Genomic DNA, 23,584 nt, shown 5'->3' with positions numbered 1-23,584 from the left:
ATGCGTAAAGATAAATATTCTAGGTATTAGCTAAACTAGACCAGTATTGATCATTTTGAATCAGATAATCATATGATTCACTGTCATAGGAAAAATTCGAGAGGAATGATGTCTCATTCATCATCATAAAGAGTATTTCAAGATCTACTCTGAAGTATAATACTTTCAGTTTTGGGATAATATCAATATGCTTACAAGGAAAACCAGTTAATACAGCAGTTTTAAAAATTTACACACTTTCCATTAATGCAAAAGATGAAGAAATTGAAGAATTTCACCAACTTCTGCCATCTGAAATTGATCAACAATGGAATGAATATTCATTGATTGTTACTGGTGATTGGAATGTTAAAATTAGAAACGGATCTAAACTCCTTGCTATCAAGTCAATTGCAACTCAACAACCTTAAAGAACTGTCTGTGTAAATTTCTGAGGTTGTAAATCTTTATGGCAGTAGAAAGCCTCATCTTTCTTCTGAGGAGGGAATGGTGGTTTCAAACTGTTGACTTTGTGATTAGCAACCCAATACATAACCCATTACTCCACTAAGACCCCTAAAGAAGGATCAATATTTTGAAAATATGACTTTGGTGATAGAAAATATACGAGATTGTGTGGTAGAATTTTGTCATTTTATTGATTGCAAATACCCTTTTTCAACAATATAAACTGTGATTATACATGTGGACCTCACTTGATAGAACACACAGGAATCAGATAGATTTTACTATAGAAAGATATGATGTAGGAGTTAAATATCATCAATCAGAAGAAAACTTGGAACTGACTGTGGAACAGATGTCAATTACACACATGCAAGTTCAGGTTGAAGCTAAAGAAAAATCAAGCCCATGAGAATAAAAATGCAACCTCGAGTAAATTCCATGTGAATGTATGGATCATCTCAAGAATAGGTTGATGCATTGAACATTAATGATTGAAGACCAGATGAATTGTGGGGTAACATCATACACGAAGAAAATAAAAGGTCATTGATAAGGCAGGAAAGAAAATACCTAAATGGATGTCAGAAGATACTCTTATAGTATAGTGGCCAAAATGAAATAAATTATGAAATTAAAAATCCGAACAGAACGTTTCAAAGGAAAGCTTGTGAAGACAATGTACAAATTACAATGAAATGTGCAAAGCTTGTATTTAGAAACCAAAATATTTCAGAATTTCTCAAGATGAAAGAATTGATGGCAAAATTCTAAGCCTCAGGTTGCAATCCAGAGGTCAAAACATTGAACAGGGTAGAAAGCATCAAAATAAAATGGAAGGAATACACAGTCACTGTACTAAAAGGAATTGATCAGTCTTCAACCATTTCAGGAGATAACTAACATATGATCAAGAATGAATGTCACGGAAGGAAAATGTCCTCAATGTACAAACCCCAAAATAACTCAATGCCAGTGAGTGAATTCCACCATATGTAGAAGGTATCAATGGAAAAAACAAGGCTCCAGGAATTGAAATTATACCAACTGAGATATTTCAACAAATGGATGAAATGCATTAACTCACCTATGGGAAGGAATTTGGAAGAGGCCAATTGACTGGAAGAGATCCATATTTGGATTTCTTAGAAAGGTTATCCAAGAGAATGTGGACATTTTTTACAATATCAATATCACATGCCATTAAAATTTTGCTGAACAGAATTAAAAACCAATTAAATAATGCATTGCCCAAAATTCAAGTTGAATCCAGAAAGGGACATGGGACATATTTTCTCATTACTGATGTCAGATAGATCTTGCCTGAAAGCAAAGAATATCATAAAGATGTTTACTTGTGTTATATTGGCTACAAAAGACATTGGATTGTGTGAATTAATAAATTATGGTTAAAAATGTGAAGAACAGAAATTCTAGAATTGTCCTCCATTGTCCTCACATAGAAAGTGATCAAGACCAACAGGATCATCCATGGTTTAAAATCAAAAAAGTGTGCATTAGAGTTGTTTCCTTTTGCAGGACTTAAACAATCTTTAAGCTTAGCAAATAATATGAAAAACTGGACTACATGAAGAAGAATGCAGCCTTAGGATTGGAGGAACACTCATGAACAACTTATGATATACAGATGACGTAAACTTTCTAGTTGAAAGCAAATAAGACTTAAAGTACTTCCTGAAGATGACAAGACTACAGCCTTCACCTCAACATAAAGAAAACTAAATTCCTAAATTGGACCAATGAGCAATACCATGATATCCAGAAAATATTGAAGTTCTCAAGGATTTCATTTTAATTGGATCCACAATCAATTCCTATGGAAGCAGCAATTTAGAAACCAAATTATGTATTGCATTGTGCAAATCTTCTCTAAAAGACTTTTAAAATTATGATTAAAAAGTAAAGATATTCCATTCTATTCTTGAGCATATGAAAACTAGACAATGAATAAGAATACTGAGGGTGAATTGATGCCTTACAATTATTGTGTTGAAGAATATACATATGAGGGGGTAACTCTGTTGGGTGGAGTTTTTGTAGTAAGCATTTTTCCTGCTAGGGGAGCATCAAGCAACTTGCTCTGAGTTAGTGTGCCCAGTGGTATCCTCTGGGAAGGTTCTCTCTGATCCCAGTGAATTATTTCTTGAAAGCAGTTTTGCTTGAACCTTGGTTTTTCTTAGAGAGCAGTGTGTGGCTGTGAAATTTTATTTCCTGCTCAGGAAAAATGCTGCAGAAACTGTTGTGATGTTGAACACAGATAGAAGGACAATACTATGAGAAAAACTCAAGTGTACGAGTGGTTTTCTCGTTTCTTAAAAGGTAAAATGCTGATTGATGACGAACCTCGTTCTGAACATCTGTCAACTTCCCAAATGGACAAAAATGTCCACTCATAGTGCATTTGGATTTCGTTCCACCATGCCAGACTGTTAATCAAGCCTTCTATTTAGAGGTTCTGACAAGATTACGTAACAGTGTATGACAAAAAAGGCCTGACTTGTGGCAGACTGGAGACTGGTTTTGCCAGCACAATGCACCTGTTCAAGCAGCCATCTTGGTGCAACAGTTTTGGGCAAAAAACAACATGCCTTTCTTGCCCCACATACCTTACTCACCTGACCTCTGTGTGACTTCTTTTTGTTTCCACGAATGAAGAAGGACATAAAAAGACAGCAATTTGACAACATAGAAGAGATGGCGGAAAAAATGCAGAAGGTGCTATTAGCCCCATGAAGAGATATTTTGAAAGATGTTTCCAAGAATAGAATCACAGATATAAGTATATTAAGTGTAATGGAATGTACTTTGAAGGTTATAAGGTTGTATTATAAAAAACTTAAATACATAGCTTTGAAAAAATCTGTGTTTTTTGGTACCCCTTTGTATATCTATATTTCATTTATTCATTCAATCCTATCAAGAAAGGTTATCAAATTATCACAATCAGCTTTGGAATTTTTATTTTTTTCCCTTCTTTTACACATTGATATTTTCCCATTTCTGCCATCTTCCCCTTCCAGGTTTCCAGTTTATCATCAATCCTGTTACTGACTTTGTACTTCCATTTGTCCCAGTTTCCCTATACAAATGATGATACAAGACTAGGGTAGATGCCATACAAGGATCTCTTAACAATGACTATGCAAAACTGATACACACCTCAATCTAAGAGAAAATAGAGAACATTAAAAGTTTAGAGTAAATTCACATTGGGTCCATAAGTACAGTTACTAAAACCCAGTTTACAATGCTCACTGTTTGATTTTTGGCCTATTGACGTTACATTCCTAACCTGTGTGCATTGGGGATTCGCTGGAGGCTCATCCCACATAGTAAACCTGCAAATGGATTTTGCAATTCAGTTATTTAGGATTTGGATCACACAGGCTGTGTGATTCTTCCTTGTGGACTTACATCATGGATTGCAAGAACTATTTTTAAAATTTGTCTTGGAAGAAGTGCATCTACAATGCTCCTTTGAAGCTAGGATTTGAAAATCTTATCTCACATAATTTAAATATGGTATTAGGAGAGACCTGTACCTAGAGGAAGATAGCATGCCTGTTAAAGGAGAGGGTCAGCTAAAAAGAAGACCCTCAAGGAGATGTTTGACACTTTAGCTTAAATAATAGGCCCAAAACACAGCAACCATTGTGAGGATTACATAGTGTGAAGCAGTGTTTCATTGTTATTCCTAAGCTTACTGTACATCAAAACCAATTTGATGGCACTTAACAAAAACAAGAATAAAAAACATCTCTTAAAACTGTATATATACAGATTGGGGACCCAAGACACACCTGTAGGCAACTGGACATCCCCTTACAGAAGGGTCGCAGGAAGGTGACAAGTCAGTCAGGGTGCAGTGTAGCTATTAAACACAACTTTCCTCTAGTTCCTAAATTCTTCCTCCTCCCCACTCCCCTCGATCATTATCTGGACCAGTGGTGAGAGTGGTGATACCGGGAGGGTGGAGGGAAAGTGAGGTGAAAAGGGGGGATTGATTACAAGGATCTACATATAACCTCCTCCCTGAGGGATGGAGAACAGAAAAGTGGGTGATGGGAGACGTTGAACAGTGTAAGATATGACAAAATAATAATAACATAAATTATCAAGGGTTCATGAGGGAGGGAGGAGTGGGTAGGGAGGGGGAAAATGAGCTGATACCAAGGGCTGAAGTAGAAAGCAAATGTTTTGAGAATGATGATGGCAACAGATGTACAAATGTGTTGACACGGATGTATGGATTGTGATAAGACTTGTATGAGCCCCCAATAAAATGATTTAAAATATTTAATGTAAAAAAAACTATATAAAATCACATACATATATATATACATATATTTGAGATAGAGAAGCTCTTGGAATTTTCAAAAAATGTTTTAAATGATCTTTTTCTAATTAACCCAAATACTTATTACCTTTTGCTTCTGTAAGCACAATTTAGAATTCTACTTTTTTTCTACTGAGTGTTCCATTATGAGAAATTCTTCATGTTCTTAAGTACTTTAAGAAAGTTTTGAAATTTTGTCTAATAGTAGCCTATATGCAAATAATATGATTTATATAATTTCCCAGTATTGTTAGATATTTAAGTTGTTTCCATTTTTCTCTAATATTTGCAATGATATGTTAAAATCCTTGTCAATAGAATTGTTTATATTTCTCAGTTAAAACGAATATAATTTAATAGTAAAAATAATGTTTAGTAAGTATCAACTGACTTGAGCTTTCACTTATTTATTTTGTGGCTGGAAACCACGTTTCTTCTCCCAGGGCATAAAACCAGCAAGTTTCAATAAAGTCACTGATCCTGAAGTGAAAGAAATTATTGGAGGCTGTATTCGTCAAAACAAATCTGAAAGGTGGGTGTGAATATAGGAAAATGACATACCTGATGTATACACTTTTATCTCACATTGAGTAATTTTCTGATCTTTGAATCATGCAAGGTATGGTTCTTGAGTGGGAGTGAAATAATATTATATAGATTGATGAGTATCAGTCAATGTTAGATAATATTTTAAACTTATAGATCACATGATGAATTTTTCTCAAACCATTTGGGTTTTGTTGTGTATGTGTTATGACAAACTTTCATCACCTTCAGATATTTAACAGTCAGTGGGACCTCTCTTGCTTCTCATAGTTGATTGCAAAGAGCTTTTTGCATAATCTGCCTCTTTCAGGTACATTCTTAAATGTTTTTTAATGATATTATTTTCTTTTTAAAATATAACATATCTTTGTGTCATGACAGTAGTAAAGCTGATAAGAATACTTTTGTTTTAGAAAGAATATTATAGGCTTATTTGTATCACAGTTCCTACTTTGTTATAGTCAATTCCCTTTAGTCCTAGCTTTAAGGTAAACTTTCAATAGTTGCTGACAGACATTATTAGTTTAGCTTTTTAATTTATTTATGTCCTATATAAATATTGCCACCAACATTTCACTGACTGTCCCCCATTCTTAATAATTTTCTATCTAGGTTTAGTGTTACATATTTGAGACTATATAAAGCCACAAGGTAAGGCCTGTTTAATTATAGCTTTATTATAGAACATTTTTTAGTGTGTGTACTGACAGGCTACATCTAGGTATGTTTTTAAAGAGAGGCTGAAAATACTATATTGAAGGTGTTATTTTAGTTTGGGTTATGATTGTTTTTTATGGTTTTTAAGTTAATTGCACCAGAGAACTTTGGAATATTCAAAAGGATTCATGGCATATTGGTGTATTGGGAAGAGCACAAGTGTCAGAATAAGATTAACATTCAAATCTAGATTCAAATGTAACCTACTTGTGTAGTAAATATTCAGTAAATAGTAGCTTATGCTGCTATTGTTACTGTTTATCAGTAAAAATACTTAGATGAATTTTTATTTAGAGGCCAAGAGTTTAACATATTTGTGACATCTTAAAACATATCTCACTGAAACCTAAAACCAATTAACCTGAGAAAACCTATACTTATAACACCATCTCAATCTGTGTCTCTTTATGATTAAAAATGTAAAAGTTGAAAATCCTCAACTTACAATATACCATGTTGTCAATATGCTCTCTATATTTTAAATAGCACTGGTGGGACATTCTGCCTAGGCATTATGGACTGTATCAATTTCACTTTTCCTTGGTTATAAGTAAGATGCTATATACCTGTTTTAAAAGTTGGTTCAAGAAAAGAAAACTAATTCTCCCTCCTTGTAAAAGAATTTTTGAACCCATATTCTTTAGTTCTATTTAGAGATGTATAACTCCTAATATTAAGTTAGGGTTGTGTCCACTATATGTATGCCTTGGCCTAAAAACAGACTTAATTGCTTTGATGAAAGCACTGGACATTGCTCAAATTGTGTTAGCTTCACCAGTAGTACTTTCTAAAGAGCAAGCTATACTGACTAGATTATTGTTAATGGAGTCAATGATTTCTATTTGCAACATTCATTAACAAGTTTCAATTTCATGTATCTGGGACTGCTTTCGCTTCCTTTGCTGAGAATGTAGGGTTTGAGTAATTTAAGGTGATGGATTAGTGAAGAAACATAGAAAACAAAACTTCAGGAAGGATCATAGTTTACCATTCTCAATCACATACTGATTTTTAAAGCATGTTTTAAGGGTCAACTGACCCTGCAAATGTTCATAGTACTTGAAAGACAGTTAAAATGTTAAATAGAGTACATGTATCTAATTTTACACCTTTCCAAAAATCTAAACTAAAATCTACAGTAAATGGATCTTTTAAGTCATAAACCCACAAAGACAGGGAAAACAGGAAAAGATAATAGCAACCCACCTACCATGACCTTCTCTATTTCTCTCTAGGTATACTTTTATATACAAGAGTTAAGTCAAAAAGCATTGTTCAAAGATCATGGAAACCTTTATTAAACAAAAATACACAAATATGGAGCTGTTTCATGACACATCCTCCCCTAGGTCTATCTGGGCTTCTATCTCTCTTACCCTTCCTTAAAGAATTCTGCGCTCTTCTATTTATACCATGTCAAAATGGCAATTTCAGCATCCATGAGGAATTCAAATAATTTTCCTTTTCAATGTTCTTTGAGTTTGGGGAACAAAAGGAAGTGTAAAGGAACAAGATCAGGGTTTTAGGGTGGTTAGGGTAAAGTTTCCCAACAAAATTCATATAGGACAACCCTTCCTATTCTTGAAAAATTGAGCAGGTGCATTGTCATGATAGAAAAAAATTCCTCAGGCTAATCTTCCTGGCCTTTCTCACTTTATGCAGTTAATAATTTTCTTAAAACTTTTTTTGTAATGACCCCTCATGATTTTCCTGAGTCCTGTGAGATAATCTATCAATATTACCCCATTAGGATCCAAAAAGCAGTTGTCATAATCTGAGCTCAGCTCTCTGACCTGGGTTTAAATGTTTTAGCAAATCCCTTGGGAAGTCACTGTTTTGATTGGATCTTTTTAGAAGGTACCCTAAATAGATTATGACAATTATATTACTGAGATTACTTATCTGCAGCCATCCATGGATTGCAGAGACATTTAAACACAGTTTCTTTGGAATAAATTCATGCATGTTTAAACTAGAATCCTGATACCAATATTTTTTTCACATGTTGAACTTTGGAATAGAGATGTGTTACTGGTTATAATTGATCTGTTGTATCAGTAAATATGCATGGTAGTTGATATTTCTTTGCATCCATGATAAAAAAACTGTATATAGGGTTTAATGTTTATAACAAGGAAGATTAATATAATAATTCAGAAAAAATTTAAAATAAGATTGTTATTTAGATACCATTACTGTTAACTGATTAAGTAGTGGCATTGATATCTTGCTTATGACTGGAAAAATTGATCAGGACACATTTATTTTGTTTATTAGGTTGTCTATCAGGGATCTACTTAACCACACATTTTTTGCTGAAGATACAGGATTGAGAGTGGAATTAGCAGAGGAAGAGGATTGTTTAAATTCATCCTTGGCTTTAAGACTCTGGGTTGAAGACCCTAAAAAATTGAAAGGCAAAAACAAAGACAATGAAGCTATTGAATTCAGTTTTAATTTAGAAACAGATACACCTGAGGAAGTAGCTTATGAAATGGTAAGTAAATCCTTTCTCTTCTCCCCCTTTCTAATATCAGAATTTCTTCATTTCTACTCCTAATTTCTTTCTTTCTTCTCGTTTTCCTTTTCTTTATTTACATTGACATTTTACTTTGAAAGGGAAGTGTACAGAAGAGTATATTAAATGTGTTTGTACAGTGTGAATAATAATAAAACTACCTTTGTTAAGAAATACAGAACATTACTGAAAATGTTCTACATCCTACTCTTTTGACTAGTGACTGTGATCTAAAGTGCAACTATTGGCTTCTCCCTGTCTGGAGCAGAGAAGAATGAATAAATTCAAAGACACTTAGAAACATTAATCCAACGGGCTAATGAACCGCATGAGCCTTAGCCTCCCTGAACCTGAGACCAGAAGAACTAAATAGTACCAGGTCAGAACAAGACTCAAAGTCACAAAAATTATCAGGCCTATTGGTCAGGTATAGATTAGTAGAAACCCACTTACTATGCCCCTTTAGTCACCTTTCAGGTCTGAAATTGAATTCACCCCAGTGATTCAACTTTCAGCCAAACAATAGCTAGGTCTATAAGGTAAGCAATAGCACTAGGGAGACACACTGCTTATAACAAGCAACCATCAAGGACAAAGTTGAGAATGTAGGAAGGGATAAGAAAGAAGTATGAATGGAGAGAGGAAGTAGTATAAGTAGTAAACCTGATTTGCTGTGTAAACCACCAAAATAATAGTAAAAGTTAAAACAAACATAAAATAAGGAGAACATTGCCAAGGGACCTAAATCAAGGTGTTCATTGACTTGTACTTTTATCTGAGGCTCTGGTGATGAATTTTCTTCATGCTCTTTCAGACTGTTGCCAGAATTTAATTAATGTGGTTTTAAACTGAGGTACTTTTTCTTGGTTGACTAGAGTGTTACTTTCAGCTACTAGAGACTGCGCTTAAGTCTTTGCATATGCCTCCATCCCATCCTCAAAGATAGAAATAGCATTTTGAATCAACTGCTATGAATCTCTGACTTCTGTTTTTTAACCATCTTCTGGTAAAATGTTTTCTGGTTTTAAGGACTCACGTGATTAGATCAGAATCACCTAAATAATTTTCCTATCTTAGGATGGCGCTTTCTGCTTCATAAAGAGTTACAGTCTTGGAAACTCACAAGGGCAGTTCTACCTGTCATATAGGGTCACTATAAGTCAACATTTGAGTTGATAGCAGGGAGTTTGGTTTAAGGTCAACTGTATCATATTGCATTACATAATATTTGCAGCAATATCTCACCATATTCATGGTTACAGAGTAAGACATCTTTGTGGGACCATAATTACCACAGAGACTAAGAAACATATTAAATGTGTATTGTTTGCATAGGATATGTGAACTTTGACCTTTACTTTAAGATATTTTGTTGGCCCATTTACTAGGGTATCAGCATCTTAAACTTTTTTTTAATTTAAAAAATCATTTTATTGGCACATGTTATTCACATATCATACAGAGTCAGATGCTATCCTTTTTGATACCTAGGCACCATATACTTTCTTCACCACACTTTGCTGTAGTACCCATCTCTTCAGTGATCTCTTCATGAGGGCCAACATCAAGCAGGACCATGTGATACGAACTAATTGTTCTTAGATTGGGGCTTGAATTAAGTTCAAGCTCCAAATCCAATCACATATCTAAGGTTTAGATATCTATGTAGTCCATTTTAGAGTTCTCATTACTCTTTTATGATTGAGAACATTATCAATCATTCTCCTGGGGCATAAGGTATTGCTTTTGATAGTGTTATTAATTTATCCATGGTATAGAATTTAACATACTTGAACATCAAGACAAGAAGAGGGGGCAATATCTGTGTTTCAGAGGAGGCATTTACATTGTGGTTGGCATTTACATTTACATTTACCCAAACAGGGAGAAGCAACTTCCCATCAGGGGAAAAAAAAAAACATTTAACAATACTTATATAGATCCCAAGGGGAAAATAAGTCCAGTACTATATTCATAAATAGACACTTTTGATAGTGTCTGTATTGAAAATATCTGTATTTTTATAGTGTAGTCTCTATCCAGCCCTTGCTGACGCAGGCCATGTGATATAAACTACTGTGACTTTAGACTCTGTCCTTTCAAGGTACACAACATCCTTCAGAGGCCCAACATTCTATAAATTGTTAATTTTTAAGGATTACACTCTTAAGTGATTAAAAACTATTTACTTTGACAATTGGGGTTGGTGATAGGGCAAAATTTCCAAAACACTTATTCACAAAATGACTGAATGAGATCATATATATGTACTCCATCTAGCATCCAGGAGGTGCACAACATCCTCCAGAAGGATTCGATATGGAAACCCCAGTAAATGAGCTGGGTTTTACCTCAAACATTCCTGTAGACCTTGGACTTAAGACTGAAACTTCTTGGTGTGAGAAGAAACAGATGGTTGCCACCCCAATTGGTAGTCATTGGACTTTGGTTTGAACCCCTTGCTTTGAGGGTGCCCAAATAACATGGTCCAACAAAACCATGTACTTACTATCTTAATGCCCTCCTTGCTTTACTATGACATGTATTAACCTGATAGGGATTGTTCTGCCTTGGTGAATGTGATCCAGACCCTATCTGTACTAGAATAACTTATTATACCAGTACATTTAGGTCTTTCTTCTTTGGTTGGCCAGATTCCTCTAAGAAGCATATTTCAATCTGTTATCTGGAGCGGAAAGGTCTAGTTACCAATATTCTAGTGGTTCAAAAAGGAAAGTTGTCTAGGGATTTTTGCATTTGACATTTAACATACATATGGTAACGTAGTCTTATTTTTTACATGATAGACATATCTTCAACTGTGCTTGGTATTCCATAGTCTAGAAGTCCTCTCGTTCTTTTTAGAGAACAAAGCAGCAGATTTCTGCAATAGGGAAGAAGGACTCGCCAGTGGTGTATAATGGAGGGGGCTCGGGTAAGGACCTATACATATATCTGCTTCTAAAAACCCTTTACTTATAAAAACAGAGGAAAGAATTAGGAGGTAAAAGATTTATAGAGGTTTAACATAGACATGTACATATGTAAATATAGTAATATATAACAATAGGGATATAGACCTATGTACATATATTTATAGGTTAAGTGTTAAGGTAGCAGACAGACATTGGCCTCTACTCAAGTTTTCCCTCAATGCAAGACACTTTGTTCTAATAACCTGGCATTATGTGATGCTCACCTTCACAATATGATTGCTGAAAACAAAATGGATACATAAGCCTAATGTGCAGAAAGCTGATGTTGCCCAGCTATGACAAGATCCAACATCTGGGTTGTTAAAGGCTTGAAGTTAAATAAGCATCCATCTAGCAGGGAAGCAACAAAGCCCATATGGAAGAAACACACCAACCCATGTGATCACAAAGTATTGACAAGATCAGTTATCAGTCATCAAAAGACCAAAATCAAGCAACCATTTTGATGAGAACGAGAGGGGTCAGAATGGAGACCCAAAGCCCATCTGTAGACAATTGGACATCCCCTTACAAAAGGGTCACAAGGGAAGGACAAGCCAGCTAGAGTGCAGTATAGCACTGACGAAACACATAACATTCCTCTAGTTCTGTAATGCTTCCCCCCCCCCCCCAGTTATCATGACCCCAGTTCTATCTTACAAATCTTGCTAGACCAGCATGTACACTGATAGAGATAAGAGCTCTTGACACACAGAATCCAGGACAGATATACCCCTTAAGACCAGTATTGAAAATAGCGATATCATGAGGGGAGGGGGAAGGTTAGGGAAGGGGAGCGAGACCGATCACAGTGACAGACGTAATCCTCCCCTGCCCAGGGGGATGACCAACAGAAATGTGGTGAAGGGAGGCAGCATATGGTATAAAATATGAAAATAAAAATAATTTCTAAATTATCAAGGGTTCAAGACGGTGGGAAAATTGCTGATACCAAGGGCTCAAGTAGAAAGAAAATGTTTTGGAAATGATGATGACAACATATGTACAAATGTGCTTGATACAATTGATGTGTGGATTGTTATAAAAGCTGTAAGAGCCACCAATAATATGAGTAATTTTTTAAAAAAAAAAACCTTTTACTTATTCTTCCTTAATTTAGCCAATTATTTTCCCCCCAAATCCTGGCAGCACTTAATATTGTCATTTCCTATGCCTGATGAGTATTCTTCATTATAAATTCAAATGAATCTCAGTTTCCCCTACTGTTAGTTTAATCTTCAGGCTTTTCAGGTCTACTAAGTTATCACTTATCCATTTGTTTACCAAATGTTGGTATTTCTCCTATTCACTGTATCCTTATGGGTTTATAGTTAAGAAAAAATGTTTTAAAAAGTTATTTATGTCTTTTTTTATTATAAGAATTACATTTGTCTTTTTCACACCACCAGATTCAGAACTCATATTAAACAAAGTACCAACCTATTCATTTATATGTCTCTATTCAGTACTAGTAAAATTTTATGCACTTCATGTTTCTGAATGAGTAAACTTTTAAAATATATGACAAAATGTAATGACAATCACAAATTACCTGTAATAGTCTGCATATAGTCTGATCCACCGTGATGGTTTACATCACAGTTATTTCAACAGTGCTTGTTAAAAGAGTGTTCTTTAAAACAAAATGCCAATTGAAGACTGGCATTCATTCATGTCTTTGAATAAGAGAGGATAAAGAAATAAAATAACTTACATAATAGCATTTGGAATTTGGCTGGCATACAATAACTACTAGTTAAAAGAAAAGTTAAAATCTTAGTGTTAAAGAAGCAGTTTGCTTATTTCATTCTGTTTGTAGGTCAAGTCCGGTTTCTTCCATGAAAGTGATTCTAAAGCTGTTGCTAAGTCCATTAGAGACCGTGTGACCCTGATCAAGAAGACAAAGGAGAAGAAGCCAGCTGGCTGTTTGGAAGAACACAGGGATTCCCAGGGCAAGTCTATAGGGAACGTGCCCTCTCCGTACCAGAATACTACTTTCCCCTCTGCTGCTCAGCAGACAGGACCTGAATGTGAAGAAACTGAAGTCGATCATGTTCCACAGCAGCTTCCACAGAGAAAATCACAACAGCACGACTCCTCTATTACAGGTAGCATGATTAAAATGTATAAAAAGAAATCAATGTGTAATTATATTCTTGTCTTTAAGTAGTACTTTTGTATATTTAAAAGCATTCTATTATCTATAATTTTATTAACCCTTTTTTAAAAATCCCTGAAATACACTAGCTACTTTCCTTATCTTAAAATTAAGAAGCCATCCAAACTGACTTTTCAAAGGTTATAAACTAACATCTAACTTTGTCCAGGGAACAAGTAAACTGACAGCCTTGCTCCTTTTTAAAGAGTCTAGGTTACACCATTTAAGAAAGAAATTTTCAAAGTAAAATTACAATTTATGTTTTATGAAAGGGTTTTCAAGACCCTTAAGACTCTGTAATTTTGACTCCAGTATCAACAGTCAGCCCCTCCAGGTTCACTGCTATAATGCTTTCTCTTCTACAAAAAGGCACAGTATTTTCTTTTTTCTTCTTTTGATCATTTAATTGAGGGTTCTTACAATTCTTATTATAATCCATACGTCAATTGTATCAGGCATGTTTGTACATATGTTGACATCATTCTTTTCTAGACAATTACTTTTTTAAAAATCATCTTATTGGGGGCTCATACAACTCTTATCACAATCCTTACATATATCGATTGTATAAAGCAAATTTGTACATTCATTGCCCTCATCATTCTCAAAACATTTTCTCTCCACCTAAGCCCCTGGCATCAGCTCCTCATTTCCCCCTCCCTCCCCGCTCCCCCCTCTCTCATGAACCCTTGATAATTTATGAATTATTATTTTGTCATATCTTGCCCTGTCCAACGTCTCCCTTCACCCACTTTTCTGTTACCCATCCCCCAGGGAGGAGGTTATATGTAGATCCCTGTAATCCTTTCCCCCTTTCTACCCCACCCTCCCGGTATTGCTACTCTCACCACTGGTCCTGAAGGGATCATCCATCCTGGATTCCCTGTGTTTCCAGTTCAGTATTTTCATAGTAATGGTCAGTTGTTCTATTTAAAATAAGGATTATTTTCTATCCATATTGTAGTGAAAAAAAGACTATGACTCTTAAAATTCACTAAACTTTTAATGCCAATTATAAATTGTTAGGTAAATATAAGAAATAGACTGAAATGGGGTTGATCTTTATGTTTCTTTGTATTTTGGTTTGATTTACTTCAAAAACTTCAGTTTTATCACAAAGTCAGCATTTTATTTTTAATGGAGATTATATGTGATAGTTTTTGATTAATTCTGTGCATATTTGTTTAAATCTGTCTCAGGTAGTCAGAAAAAAAGAGACACATTTGAAAAACACTAATCACCTATGCCATTTGGATATAGTGTTTCAAATTTTCTATCTGTTGTTTATTTCCTTTTCCATAGGTGGCAAATTGTCAGAGTCAGGAATTAGTTCAGTTATATATTCAGATACTTTTAGTCAGCCCAGTAAAGTCTATTCTTCTGATGAGACAATGGGCTCTCAAGCAGTTTCTAACATGCTACAAGCTGAAATAAATGTTCCAGGACTGGTTTATCCACCTCCACAGTTAGGAGGATGTTACCAGCAAAATTCAGAGGTGAGTTGAACCGTTATTTGTTAAAATGTATAACCAAGGTATATACTATGAGTGGGAGAAATTATCTGTAAATTTTTTTGTCCTTATTTTTAGTTTCAGAAACAGCCAAAGCTGGCTCAGCCCCAAATTTTGCCTTTGGCTCAATGTCAGCCTGCTATTGTGTCTCCAGTTGTTTCACAACCCCAGATTTCCCCAATAGATCTCCAGAAGTTCCCACAGATAAAGGTAAGATATTTTACATATGTACATTCCAGTCTTTAGACCTCTATAAATACCCTTTGTCACCTAGTTCTTTCCTCTATATCCTTTTTGTACATGTGTAAATATATTTATATAAGAGTGTGGGGAAACAGATCTATGTGCATATACTTATAGGTTTAGTATTAAGGCAGCAGATGGACATTGGGCCTCCACTCAAGCACTTACTCAATGCAAGAACACGTTCCACTAAATTGGCATTCCAGGATGCACACCTTCCTGACACGATTGCTGAAGAAAAATGTGTGCATAAGCAAATGTGGTGAAGAAACCTGATATTGCCCGGCTATCAAAAGATATAGCATCTGAGGTATTAAAGACTTGCAGATAAACAAGAGGCCTTCTAGCTGAGAAGCATCAAAGCCCACATCGAAGAAGCACACCAGCCTGTGTGACCACAAGATGTAGAAGGGACCAGTTATCAAACATCAAAGAACTAAAAATCATATCATTGTAAATGTGGGTGAGTGCAGAGTGGAAACTCAAAGCCCATTGGTAGGCAACTGGACACCCCTTGCTGAAGAGTTGTGGGCAGTAGATGAGCCAGTCAGGGTACAAGGTAGCAACGATGAAACTTTCCTCTAGTTCTTAAATGCTTCCTCCCCTCCCCCCACTATCATGATCCCAATTCTACCTTACAAATTTGGCTAGACCAGAGGATGTACATTGGTACAGATAGCAACTCGAAACACAGGGAATCCAGGATGACTCCTTCAGGACCAGTGGTGAAAGTGGCGATGCCTGGAGGGTGGAGGGAAAGTGGGGTAGAAAGGGGGAACCGATTACAAGAATCTACGTATAGCCTACTCCTTGGGGGATGAACTGCAGAGAAGAGGGCGGCGGGAGACGACGAACAGTGTAAAATATGACAAAATAATAATGATTTATGAATTGTGAAGGGTTCATGAGGTAGGGGGGAGTAGGGAGAGAAGGGGGGAAATGAGCAGCCTATATTAAGGACTCAAGTAGAAGGCAAATGTTTTGAGAATGATGATGGCAATAAATATACATATGTGCTTGACACAATAGATGTATGTATGGACTGTGATAAGAATTATATGAGCCCCCAATAAAGTGATTTTTTAAAAAGGAATTACAGTAGGTGATCTGAAATAAAATGTATATGAATTGTTAAAAAAAGTAAAATATTTTAGAAGTTCTGCATTCATTTAAACATGGTTAACTCTCTATATTTTCTGAAAGACGAAGGCTCTTTTTCTTATATCCATCATAATTTAGGTAAAGGTTACTGAAAACTAAAAGTTGTTTATACTTTTCTTTAAGATGTTTCACCTTTTAAAAATAGTTTTAATGAGATATATATTCTTATTAACATACTGACATATACAATTCAATAGTTCATTCATATTAAAAAGAGTTGTGCAATCATCACTATAATCAACTTTGGACCATTTTCTTCTTTTTTGTACCCAATGTTGCTTAATCCTCACATTCCCCAATTTCCCCTTCCATGTCACCAGTTAATCTCCATAGATCCACCCATCCTATCCTGACTTCCCTTTACAGAAAAACACAGAAAACAAAGATAAAAAGGAATAAAGGGCCCAGCAGCACTGACGAAATGAAGCAGAGAAAAACCTCAATAAAAAAGTAAACGGGAAATATTTAATAACTAGAATCATTTCAAAATGGGTGAAAAGGAAGATATAATGACAATTTTCACATTCTGGATTCATTACAACTACTAAAATCCACTTTAAAATGCTCTATGTATGATATTTAGTCTATTAACGTTCCTAGACTATAATCAGTGGGAATTTACTGGAGGCGTAATCCAGAGAGGAACCTGCAAATGGATTGTGGGGGGTTTCCACTAGCATCTATAAAATTTTGCATACCAGGTGTTTAGAATTTAGGCTCTGGTACCATTCCATCTTCTGTGTTTAGATTTTATTGTTTACAATGCTTGAATCACACAGGTTTGTGGCTTCTTACATGTGGGCAGCTGTATTCTCACTTAAATGTTTTGCGACAAGCCTTTAATACTCTGGACATGTTTTTTCTCTGATAGTCAGACATCATCTGATTTAAAAAAACATTTTATTAGGGACTCATACAACTCTTATCACAATCCATACATACATCAATTGTATAAAGCACATCTGTACATTGTTTTCCCTCATCATTTTGAAAGCATTTGCTTTCCACTTAAGCCCTTTGCATCAAGTCCTCGTTTTTCCCCTCCCTCCTCCCTCATCCCTCCCTCATGAGCCCCTGATAATTTATAAATTATTATTTTGTCATATCTTGCCCTGTCCAGCATCTCCCTTCACCCCCTTTTCTGTTGTCCATCCCCCAGGGGGGAGGTCACATGTAGATCCTTGTAATCGGTTCCCTCTTTCCAATCCACTCACCCTCTACCCTCCCAGTATCACCCCTCACACCCCGCGCCCCTTTTCTTCCTTATATTCATCCTTTTTTTTCCCCTTTCTGCACCTCCTCCCCAGTTGTCTACCATGTACATCCCTGGATTTGATCTGGTCTCTGCCATACTACATGGTCCTCACCCCAAAAATGTTTGTATACAGTAGCTTTTTCCCTATGCCCCTTTTGCATTTTTTTAAATACTTACCTCAGCGGGCCCATGCTGTACTTGTCCTTTTGTGCCTGACTTACTTTGCTTAGCATGATTTCCTCCAGTTCTTCCCATGCCGCTATGTGCCTCATACTTTCATCACTGCTTTTTAGTGATGCGTAGTACTCCATTGTATGTATATACCACAGCTTTTTAATCCAATCGTCAGTTGATGGACATTTGGGTTGCTTCCAGCTCCTTGCAATTGTGAACTGTGCCGTAATGAACATTGGAGCACAGATGTCTGGCCTTGGTTTGTTTCTTGCCTCTTCTGGTTATATGCCCAGTACAGGGGTTGCTGGGTCATATGGTAACTCTATTTCCATCTGTTTTAGGTATCGTCAGATTGATTTCCATCATGGCTGTACGTACTTACAGGTCCACCAGCAGTGGATGGGAGTTCCTGTCTCCCCACAGCCCCTCCAACATTTGTTGCTTTCTGATTTTTTGAATTGGGCTACCTTTGAGGGTGTTAGGTGGTACCTCATTGTTGTTTTAATTTGCATTTCTCTTATGGCTAAAGATCGGGAACATTTTCTCATATGTTTGTTGGGCATTCGGATTTCTGCCCCTGTGAAACTTCTGTTCAAGTTCTTTGCCCACCTCTGAAGTGGGCTATTACTTTTTTTCTTTTTGGAAGCGAGCAGAGTATTGTAGATTTTAGTAATAAGCCTTTATCTGATGTGCCATTACTAAAGATGTTTTCCCAGTCTGTGGACTCTCTTATTACTCTTTTGGTGAATTCTTTTAATGTACAGAGGTCTTTTATCTTCAGTATATCCCATTAGTCAATTTGTGCCTCCTCTGTGTGTGTGTCCTTTCCTATTTCTAATAGCCTGTGTATTCCCTGTGCCAAAGTTCTCAAGTTGGTCCCAATTCCCTCATTGATGGCCCTAATAGTTTGGAGTTTAACTTCAAGTTCTGTGATCCACCTTGAGTTTATTCTTGTGCATGGAGTGAGATAAGAGTCTTGCTTCATTTTTCCACAGGTAAATATCCATTTTTTCTAGCACCACTTGTTAAACAGGGAATCTACTTCCCATTGGATATCTTTGGGGCCCTTATCAAAGATCAGTTGTGTATGCTGATGACTTTATTTCTCGGTTTTCAGTTCTTTTGCAGTGGTCTGAGTATCTGTCATTGTACCAATACCATGCAGTTTTGTAAACTGTGGCTGTATAGTATGTGCCAAAGTCAGGTAAAGCAAGCCCTCCCATGGTGTCCTTCTCCTTGAGGAGTTCTCTGATAATTCTGGGCTTCTTCCCTCTCCATATGAAGTTAGTAATCAATTTTTCCATTTCTTTGAAGAAATATGAGGATAATTGTATCGGGATTGCATTAAACTTATATAGTGCTTTTGACAGAACTGACGTCTTAACTATATTAAGTCTTCCAATCCACGAGCATGGGATATTCTTCCATTTGTTGAGGTCGCTCTTGGTTTCTTGTAGGTGTTCTATAGTTTTTCCCATATAGATCTTTTGTTTTTTAGTCAAGTATATCCCTAGATATTTCAATTTGTATTTGGCTATTGTGAAGGGTACCACCTTTTTTTATCTCTCCTTCTGTGGTCTTATCCAATGTGTATAACAGTCTGATGGACTTCTGTTTGTTGATCTTGTATCCTGTCACTCTGCCAAACTCCTTTATTGCTTCCAGTACTCCCCTTGTGGAACTTTGGGGATTTTCCATATATAAAATCATATCATCTGCGAATAATGATAATTTCACCTCTTCCTTCCCCAGATGAATACCTTTGATGTCTCTTCTTTACCTTATGCTGTTAGCTAAAACCTCCAGCACGATACTAAATAAGAGTGGGGACCAGGGGCATCCTTGTCTGGTCCCCTTTTTCAGTGGAATTGTGTTAGTCTTTTCTCCATTGACTACCAGTTTGGCTGTTGGTTTTTCATATATAGCTTGTATTTTCTTGAGGAACTTTCCTTCCATTCCTATCTTCGCTAGTGTCTTAAACAGGAATTGGTGTTGGATGTTGTCGAAATCTTTTTCTGTGTCTATTGGTATAATCATGTGATTCTTATACTTTTTCATGTCAATGTGACGAATAATACTAATGGTCTTTTGTATGTTGAACCATCCCTGCATCCCTGGTATGAATCCCACTTGGTCATGGTGAATTATTTGTTTTATATACTTTTGTATTCAGTTGGCTAGTATTTTGTTAAGGATTTTTGCATCAATGTTCATTGAGGATATTGGTCTGTAGTTCTCAATTCTTGTGGGATCCTTGCCCGGTTTGGGTATCAGAGTTATACTAGCTTTATAGAAGGAGTTTGGGAGTTTGCCATCTTTTTCTATGTTCTGGAAAAGTTTGTGTAGAATTGGTATTAGTTCTTCCCTGAATGCTTGGTAGAATTCTCCAGTGTAGCCATCTGGTCCAGGGGATTTTTTTGTTGGCAATGCCTTGATAACCTTTTCTATTTCTTCTATTGCTATGGGTCTGTTGAGATTCTTGATGTCCACCGAGGATAGTCTAGGGAGGGATTGTTTTTCCAGGAATTTGTCCATGTCTTCCAAATTGTTGAATTCATTGGAGTACAATCCTTCATAGTACTGTGTAACTATCCTTTTGATTTCATTAGGGTCTGTTGTGATGACCCCTCTTTCATCCCTTATTCTTGCTATTGAGATTTGTTCCCTCCTTTCTTTGGTTAGGTTTGCCAATGGACTATCGATCCTGTTTATCCTTTCAAAGAACAACTTTTAGCGATATTAATTTTTTCCATAGATTTCTTATTTTCCCTAGTTTTCTTATTTTCCCTCTCCTGATTCTCAGCCCTGATTTTTATAATTTCTTTTCTTTTGCTATTAGTAGGGTTGTCCTGCTGACTCTGCTCTAGTTTTTGTAAATTTTGTGTCATCGTATCCATCATGAGTCTTCCTTTATTAGGTGTGCATGTATTGCTATGAACCTTCCTCTTATGACTGCCTCTGCTGTGTCCCTTAAGTTTTGGTACATCCTGTGCTCATTTTCGTTGCTTTTTAGGAATTTCCTGATTTCATCTCTGATCTGCACCAGTATGCACTCCTTTCGCAGTAGAGAGTTATTCATCCTCCAATTATTTGCTCTTATTTTCTTTGTCTTCCTTTTGTTGATTTCCAGTCTTATGGCACAGTGGTCAGAGAGAGAGGTCTGTATTTATCAATGTGCTTAAGTTTATGTAGATTTGCCTTATGCCCCAACATTTGGTCTATCTTCAAATACGTGCCATGGGTTCTTGAAAACAATGTGGAATTTTTTATATTTGGATGAAAAAGTCTGTAAATATCTATCAGGTCAAGTTGTCTAATTGTGGAGTTTAGCGCTCTAGTCTCCTTGTTGAGTTTCTGTCCCTGTGATCTATCTTTCTCAATGAGTGGTATGTTGAAGTCACCCACTATAATTGCCGAGTCTGTGATTTCTTTCTTAATCTTTTGAAGTGTTTGGTTGATGTATTGAGCTGGTCTCTCATTCGGGGAATATATGTTTACAATGCTTAGTGGTTCATTGGCTATGATTCCCTTGAGCATTATATAGTGTCCCTCCTTATGTCTTTTTATGGTTTGCACTTTGAGGTCAATTTTATCCGACATTAGGATTGCAAACCCTGCTTTTTTTGTATTGCTGTTTGCTTGGTAAGTCCTTCTCCAGCCTTTGATTCTCATCCTATTTTTGTCTGTATCCTTGAGATGTGTCTCCTGTAGGCAGCAAATTGATGGGTTGTGTTTTCTAAGCCAGTCTGCTAGTCTCAGTCTTTTAATGCCTGAGTTCAGGCCATTGATATTCAGGGTTATTATCTCCACGTGCGGACTCTGTGATGCCATTTTATACCTTTTGTGTTGGGAGTTTTCCTACTTTCCTTTCTCATTAGAGGGTGTTTTGTGTGTGTGCATCATTCTTGACTTCTTTCCATCCTTAAGACATTGCTATTTTGTGGTCTGTTTTCTCTTTGTTGTGCTCTGGGCGAGGTTGTTCTATGTGTTGGTCTCTTATTTGTGCTTGGTGAGTGTTGTTCTTCTGCCCATACTGAGTCGGCAAGGATCTTTTGTAAGGCTGGGTTTGTTGTAACGTATTTTTTTAGTTTTTCCTTGTCTGGGAAGACTTTTACTTCTACATCTATCTTGATCGATAATTTGGCTGCGTAGAGTATTCTTGGATTTGCGTTGTTTTCCTTCAATTTTTGGAATATGTTACTCCACTCTCTCCTTATTTTCATAGTTTCTGCTGATAGGTCTGAGCATATCCTTATGTGGAAACCTTTATATGTGATTGCTTATTTTTCCCTTGCTGCTCTCATGATTTTCTCCTTTTACTCAAAGTTGGATAGTTTAACTATTATGTGCCTTGGTGATTTCTTCTTGGTGTCCTATCTTGCTGGTGTTCTTTCAGCCTCCTGGATGGTTGCCTGGGGGAGTTTTCTTAGGCTGGGGAGTTTTCTTCCAAGAATTCTCTCGCTATTGTTGCAGATGACTTCTTTGTTGTGTCTTCCTTAGGTAGGCCAATAATTCTAATGTTGTTCTGCTTCATAGCATCAGACATAGCTCTTAGGTTTTCTTCGACTTCTCTGATGTTCTTATTAGATTTTTGTTCACGTTTATTAAAGTCTGCTTGGCTGTCCTCCAAGACACTGATGCGGTTCTCTGATTACTCCAATCGTTTCTTAAGGAACATGATTCTGCTATTGTTTTTCGTTATCTCCTCGCTAAGCTCCTGTATCGTTTCATCCTTTTTCTGTATTGTTTCCCTCATATCCTGCATGGCTCCAAGCAGCATTCTGAGAGTTTCTTTGTATGGCATCTCAATGTCTGCTTCTTCTATGTATGTTGCTATGTTCAGGGCATCTTCTGCCTTTGTCTTTTGTTTCTCCTGTTTTTCCGTTGTGGTCCTTGAGGCTGATGGTTGTTTGCATTGCATTGCTTTAGAGGAGCCAGGTGCCATTTTCCAAGGGAGTCAACAAGCACTGGCTCTCCCTGGGAGATTTGTAGGAAAGCTTCTTCAAACTTCCTACAGCTAATTTTAGTATGGGATTAACCTACCTCTTTGTCCTCCAGTGGCTTCCCTATAAGTGGAGTGCCCCAGAAGTTTGGTGGGTTGCCTGCTTTGGTGTTGCAGAGGTTGGACCAAGGTTTCTTCAACAGCTTGGAATGTTGATGAGTGTTGGATGAGCTGCCTTATGCCCCCAAGGTACACAGGCAGGAATTCCCTGGTAAGAAGTCGGGCAGAGTATCCCCTGGGGGGGAAACCGAGCCTTTCCTTAGCCTTGGGCTAGCTACCCAAGGTGGAGCTCACATAGCTGGGTGTGGTACAAGCATAAATGCCTTAGGGAAAAGGGAGTGTTCTGTAAGTCAGCAGTGGAGTGTGAGAGAACAGGAAAGAGACAAAGAGGAGGAGAAAATGTAAAAGTAAGACCTTTTAGACTGTGCAGGAATATAAGGAAGGGAGGGAAACAAAAGCAATTATATACCTGAGTCCAACTCCCTGCCTGCGGAGCTGCAAGCGTTTAGTCCCTGCCCGGAGG

The 23,584-nt window shown here is 36.6% G+C and overlaps 1 protein-coding gene across 1 annotated transcript in view; it reads left to right on the top strand.

The window, feature by feature from the left end:
* The window catches only part of WNK3 (WNK lysine deficient protein kinase 3), a 191,038-nt gene that overhangs the window by 56,818 nt on the left and 110,636 nt on the right, over positions 1 to 23,584 (top strand). The window contains exons 5-9 of the mRNA XM_075539190.1: positions 5,245 to 5,333; positions 8,342 to 8,561; positions 13,377 to 13,665; positions 15,018 to 15,211; positions 15,305 to 15,436. Of these exons, the coding sequence (XP_075395305.1) occupies positions 5,245 to 5,333; positions 8,342 to 8,561; positions 13,377 to 13,665; positions 15,018 to 15,211; positions 15,305 to 15,436 (924 nt within the window). The remainder of the gene's footprint in view (positions 1 to 5,244; positions 5,334 to 8,341; positions 8,562 to 13,376; positions 13,666 to 15,017; positions 15,212 to 15,304; positions 15,437 to 23,584) is intronic.

The sequence above is a fragment of the Tenrec ecaudatus genome, chromosome X (genome assembly GCF_050624435.1).
Source record: "Tenrec ecaudatus isolate mTenEca1 chromosome X, mTenEca1.hap1, whole genome shotgun sequence".
Classification (NCBI taxonomy): Eukaryota; Metazoa; Chordata; class Mammalia; order Afrosoricida; family Tenrecidae; genus Tenrec; species Tenrec ecaudatus.
Note: the sequence above shows the minus strand (reverse complement) of the source record. Positions and strands in the feature narration are given on the sequence as shown.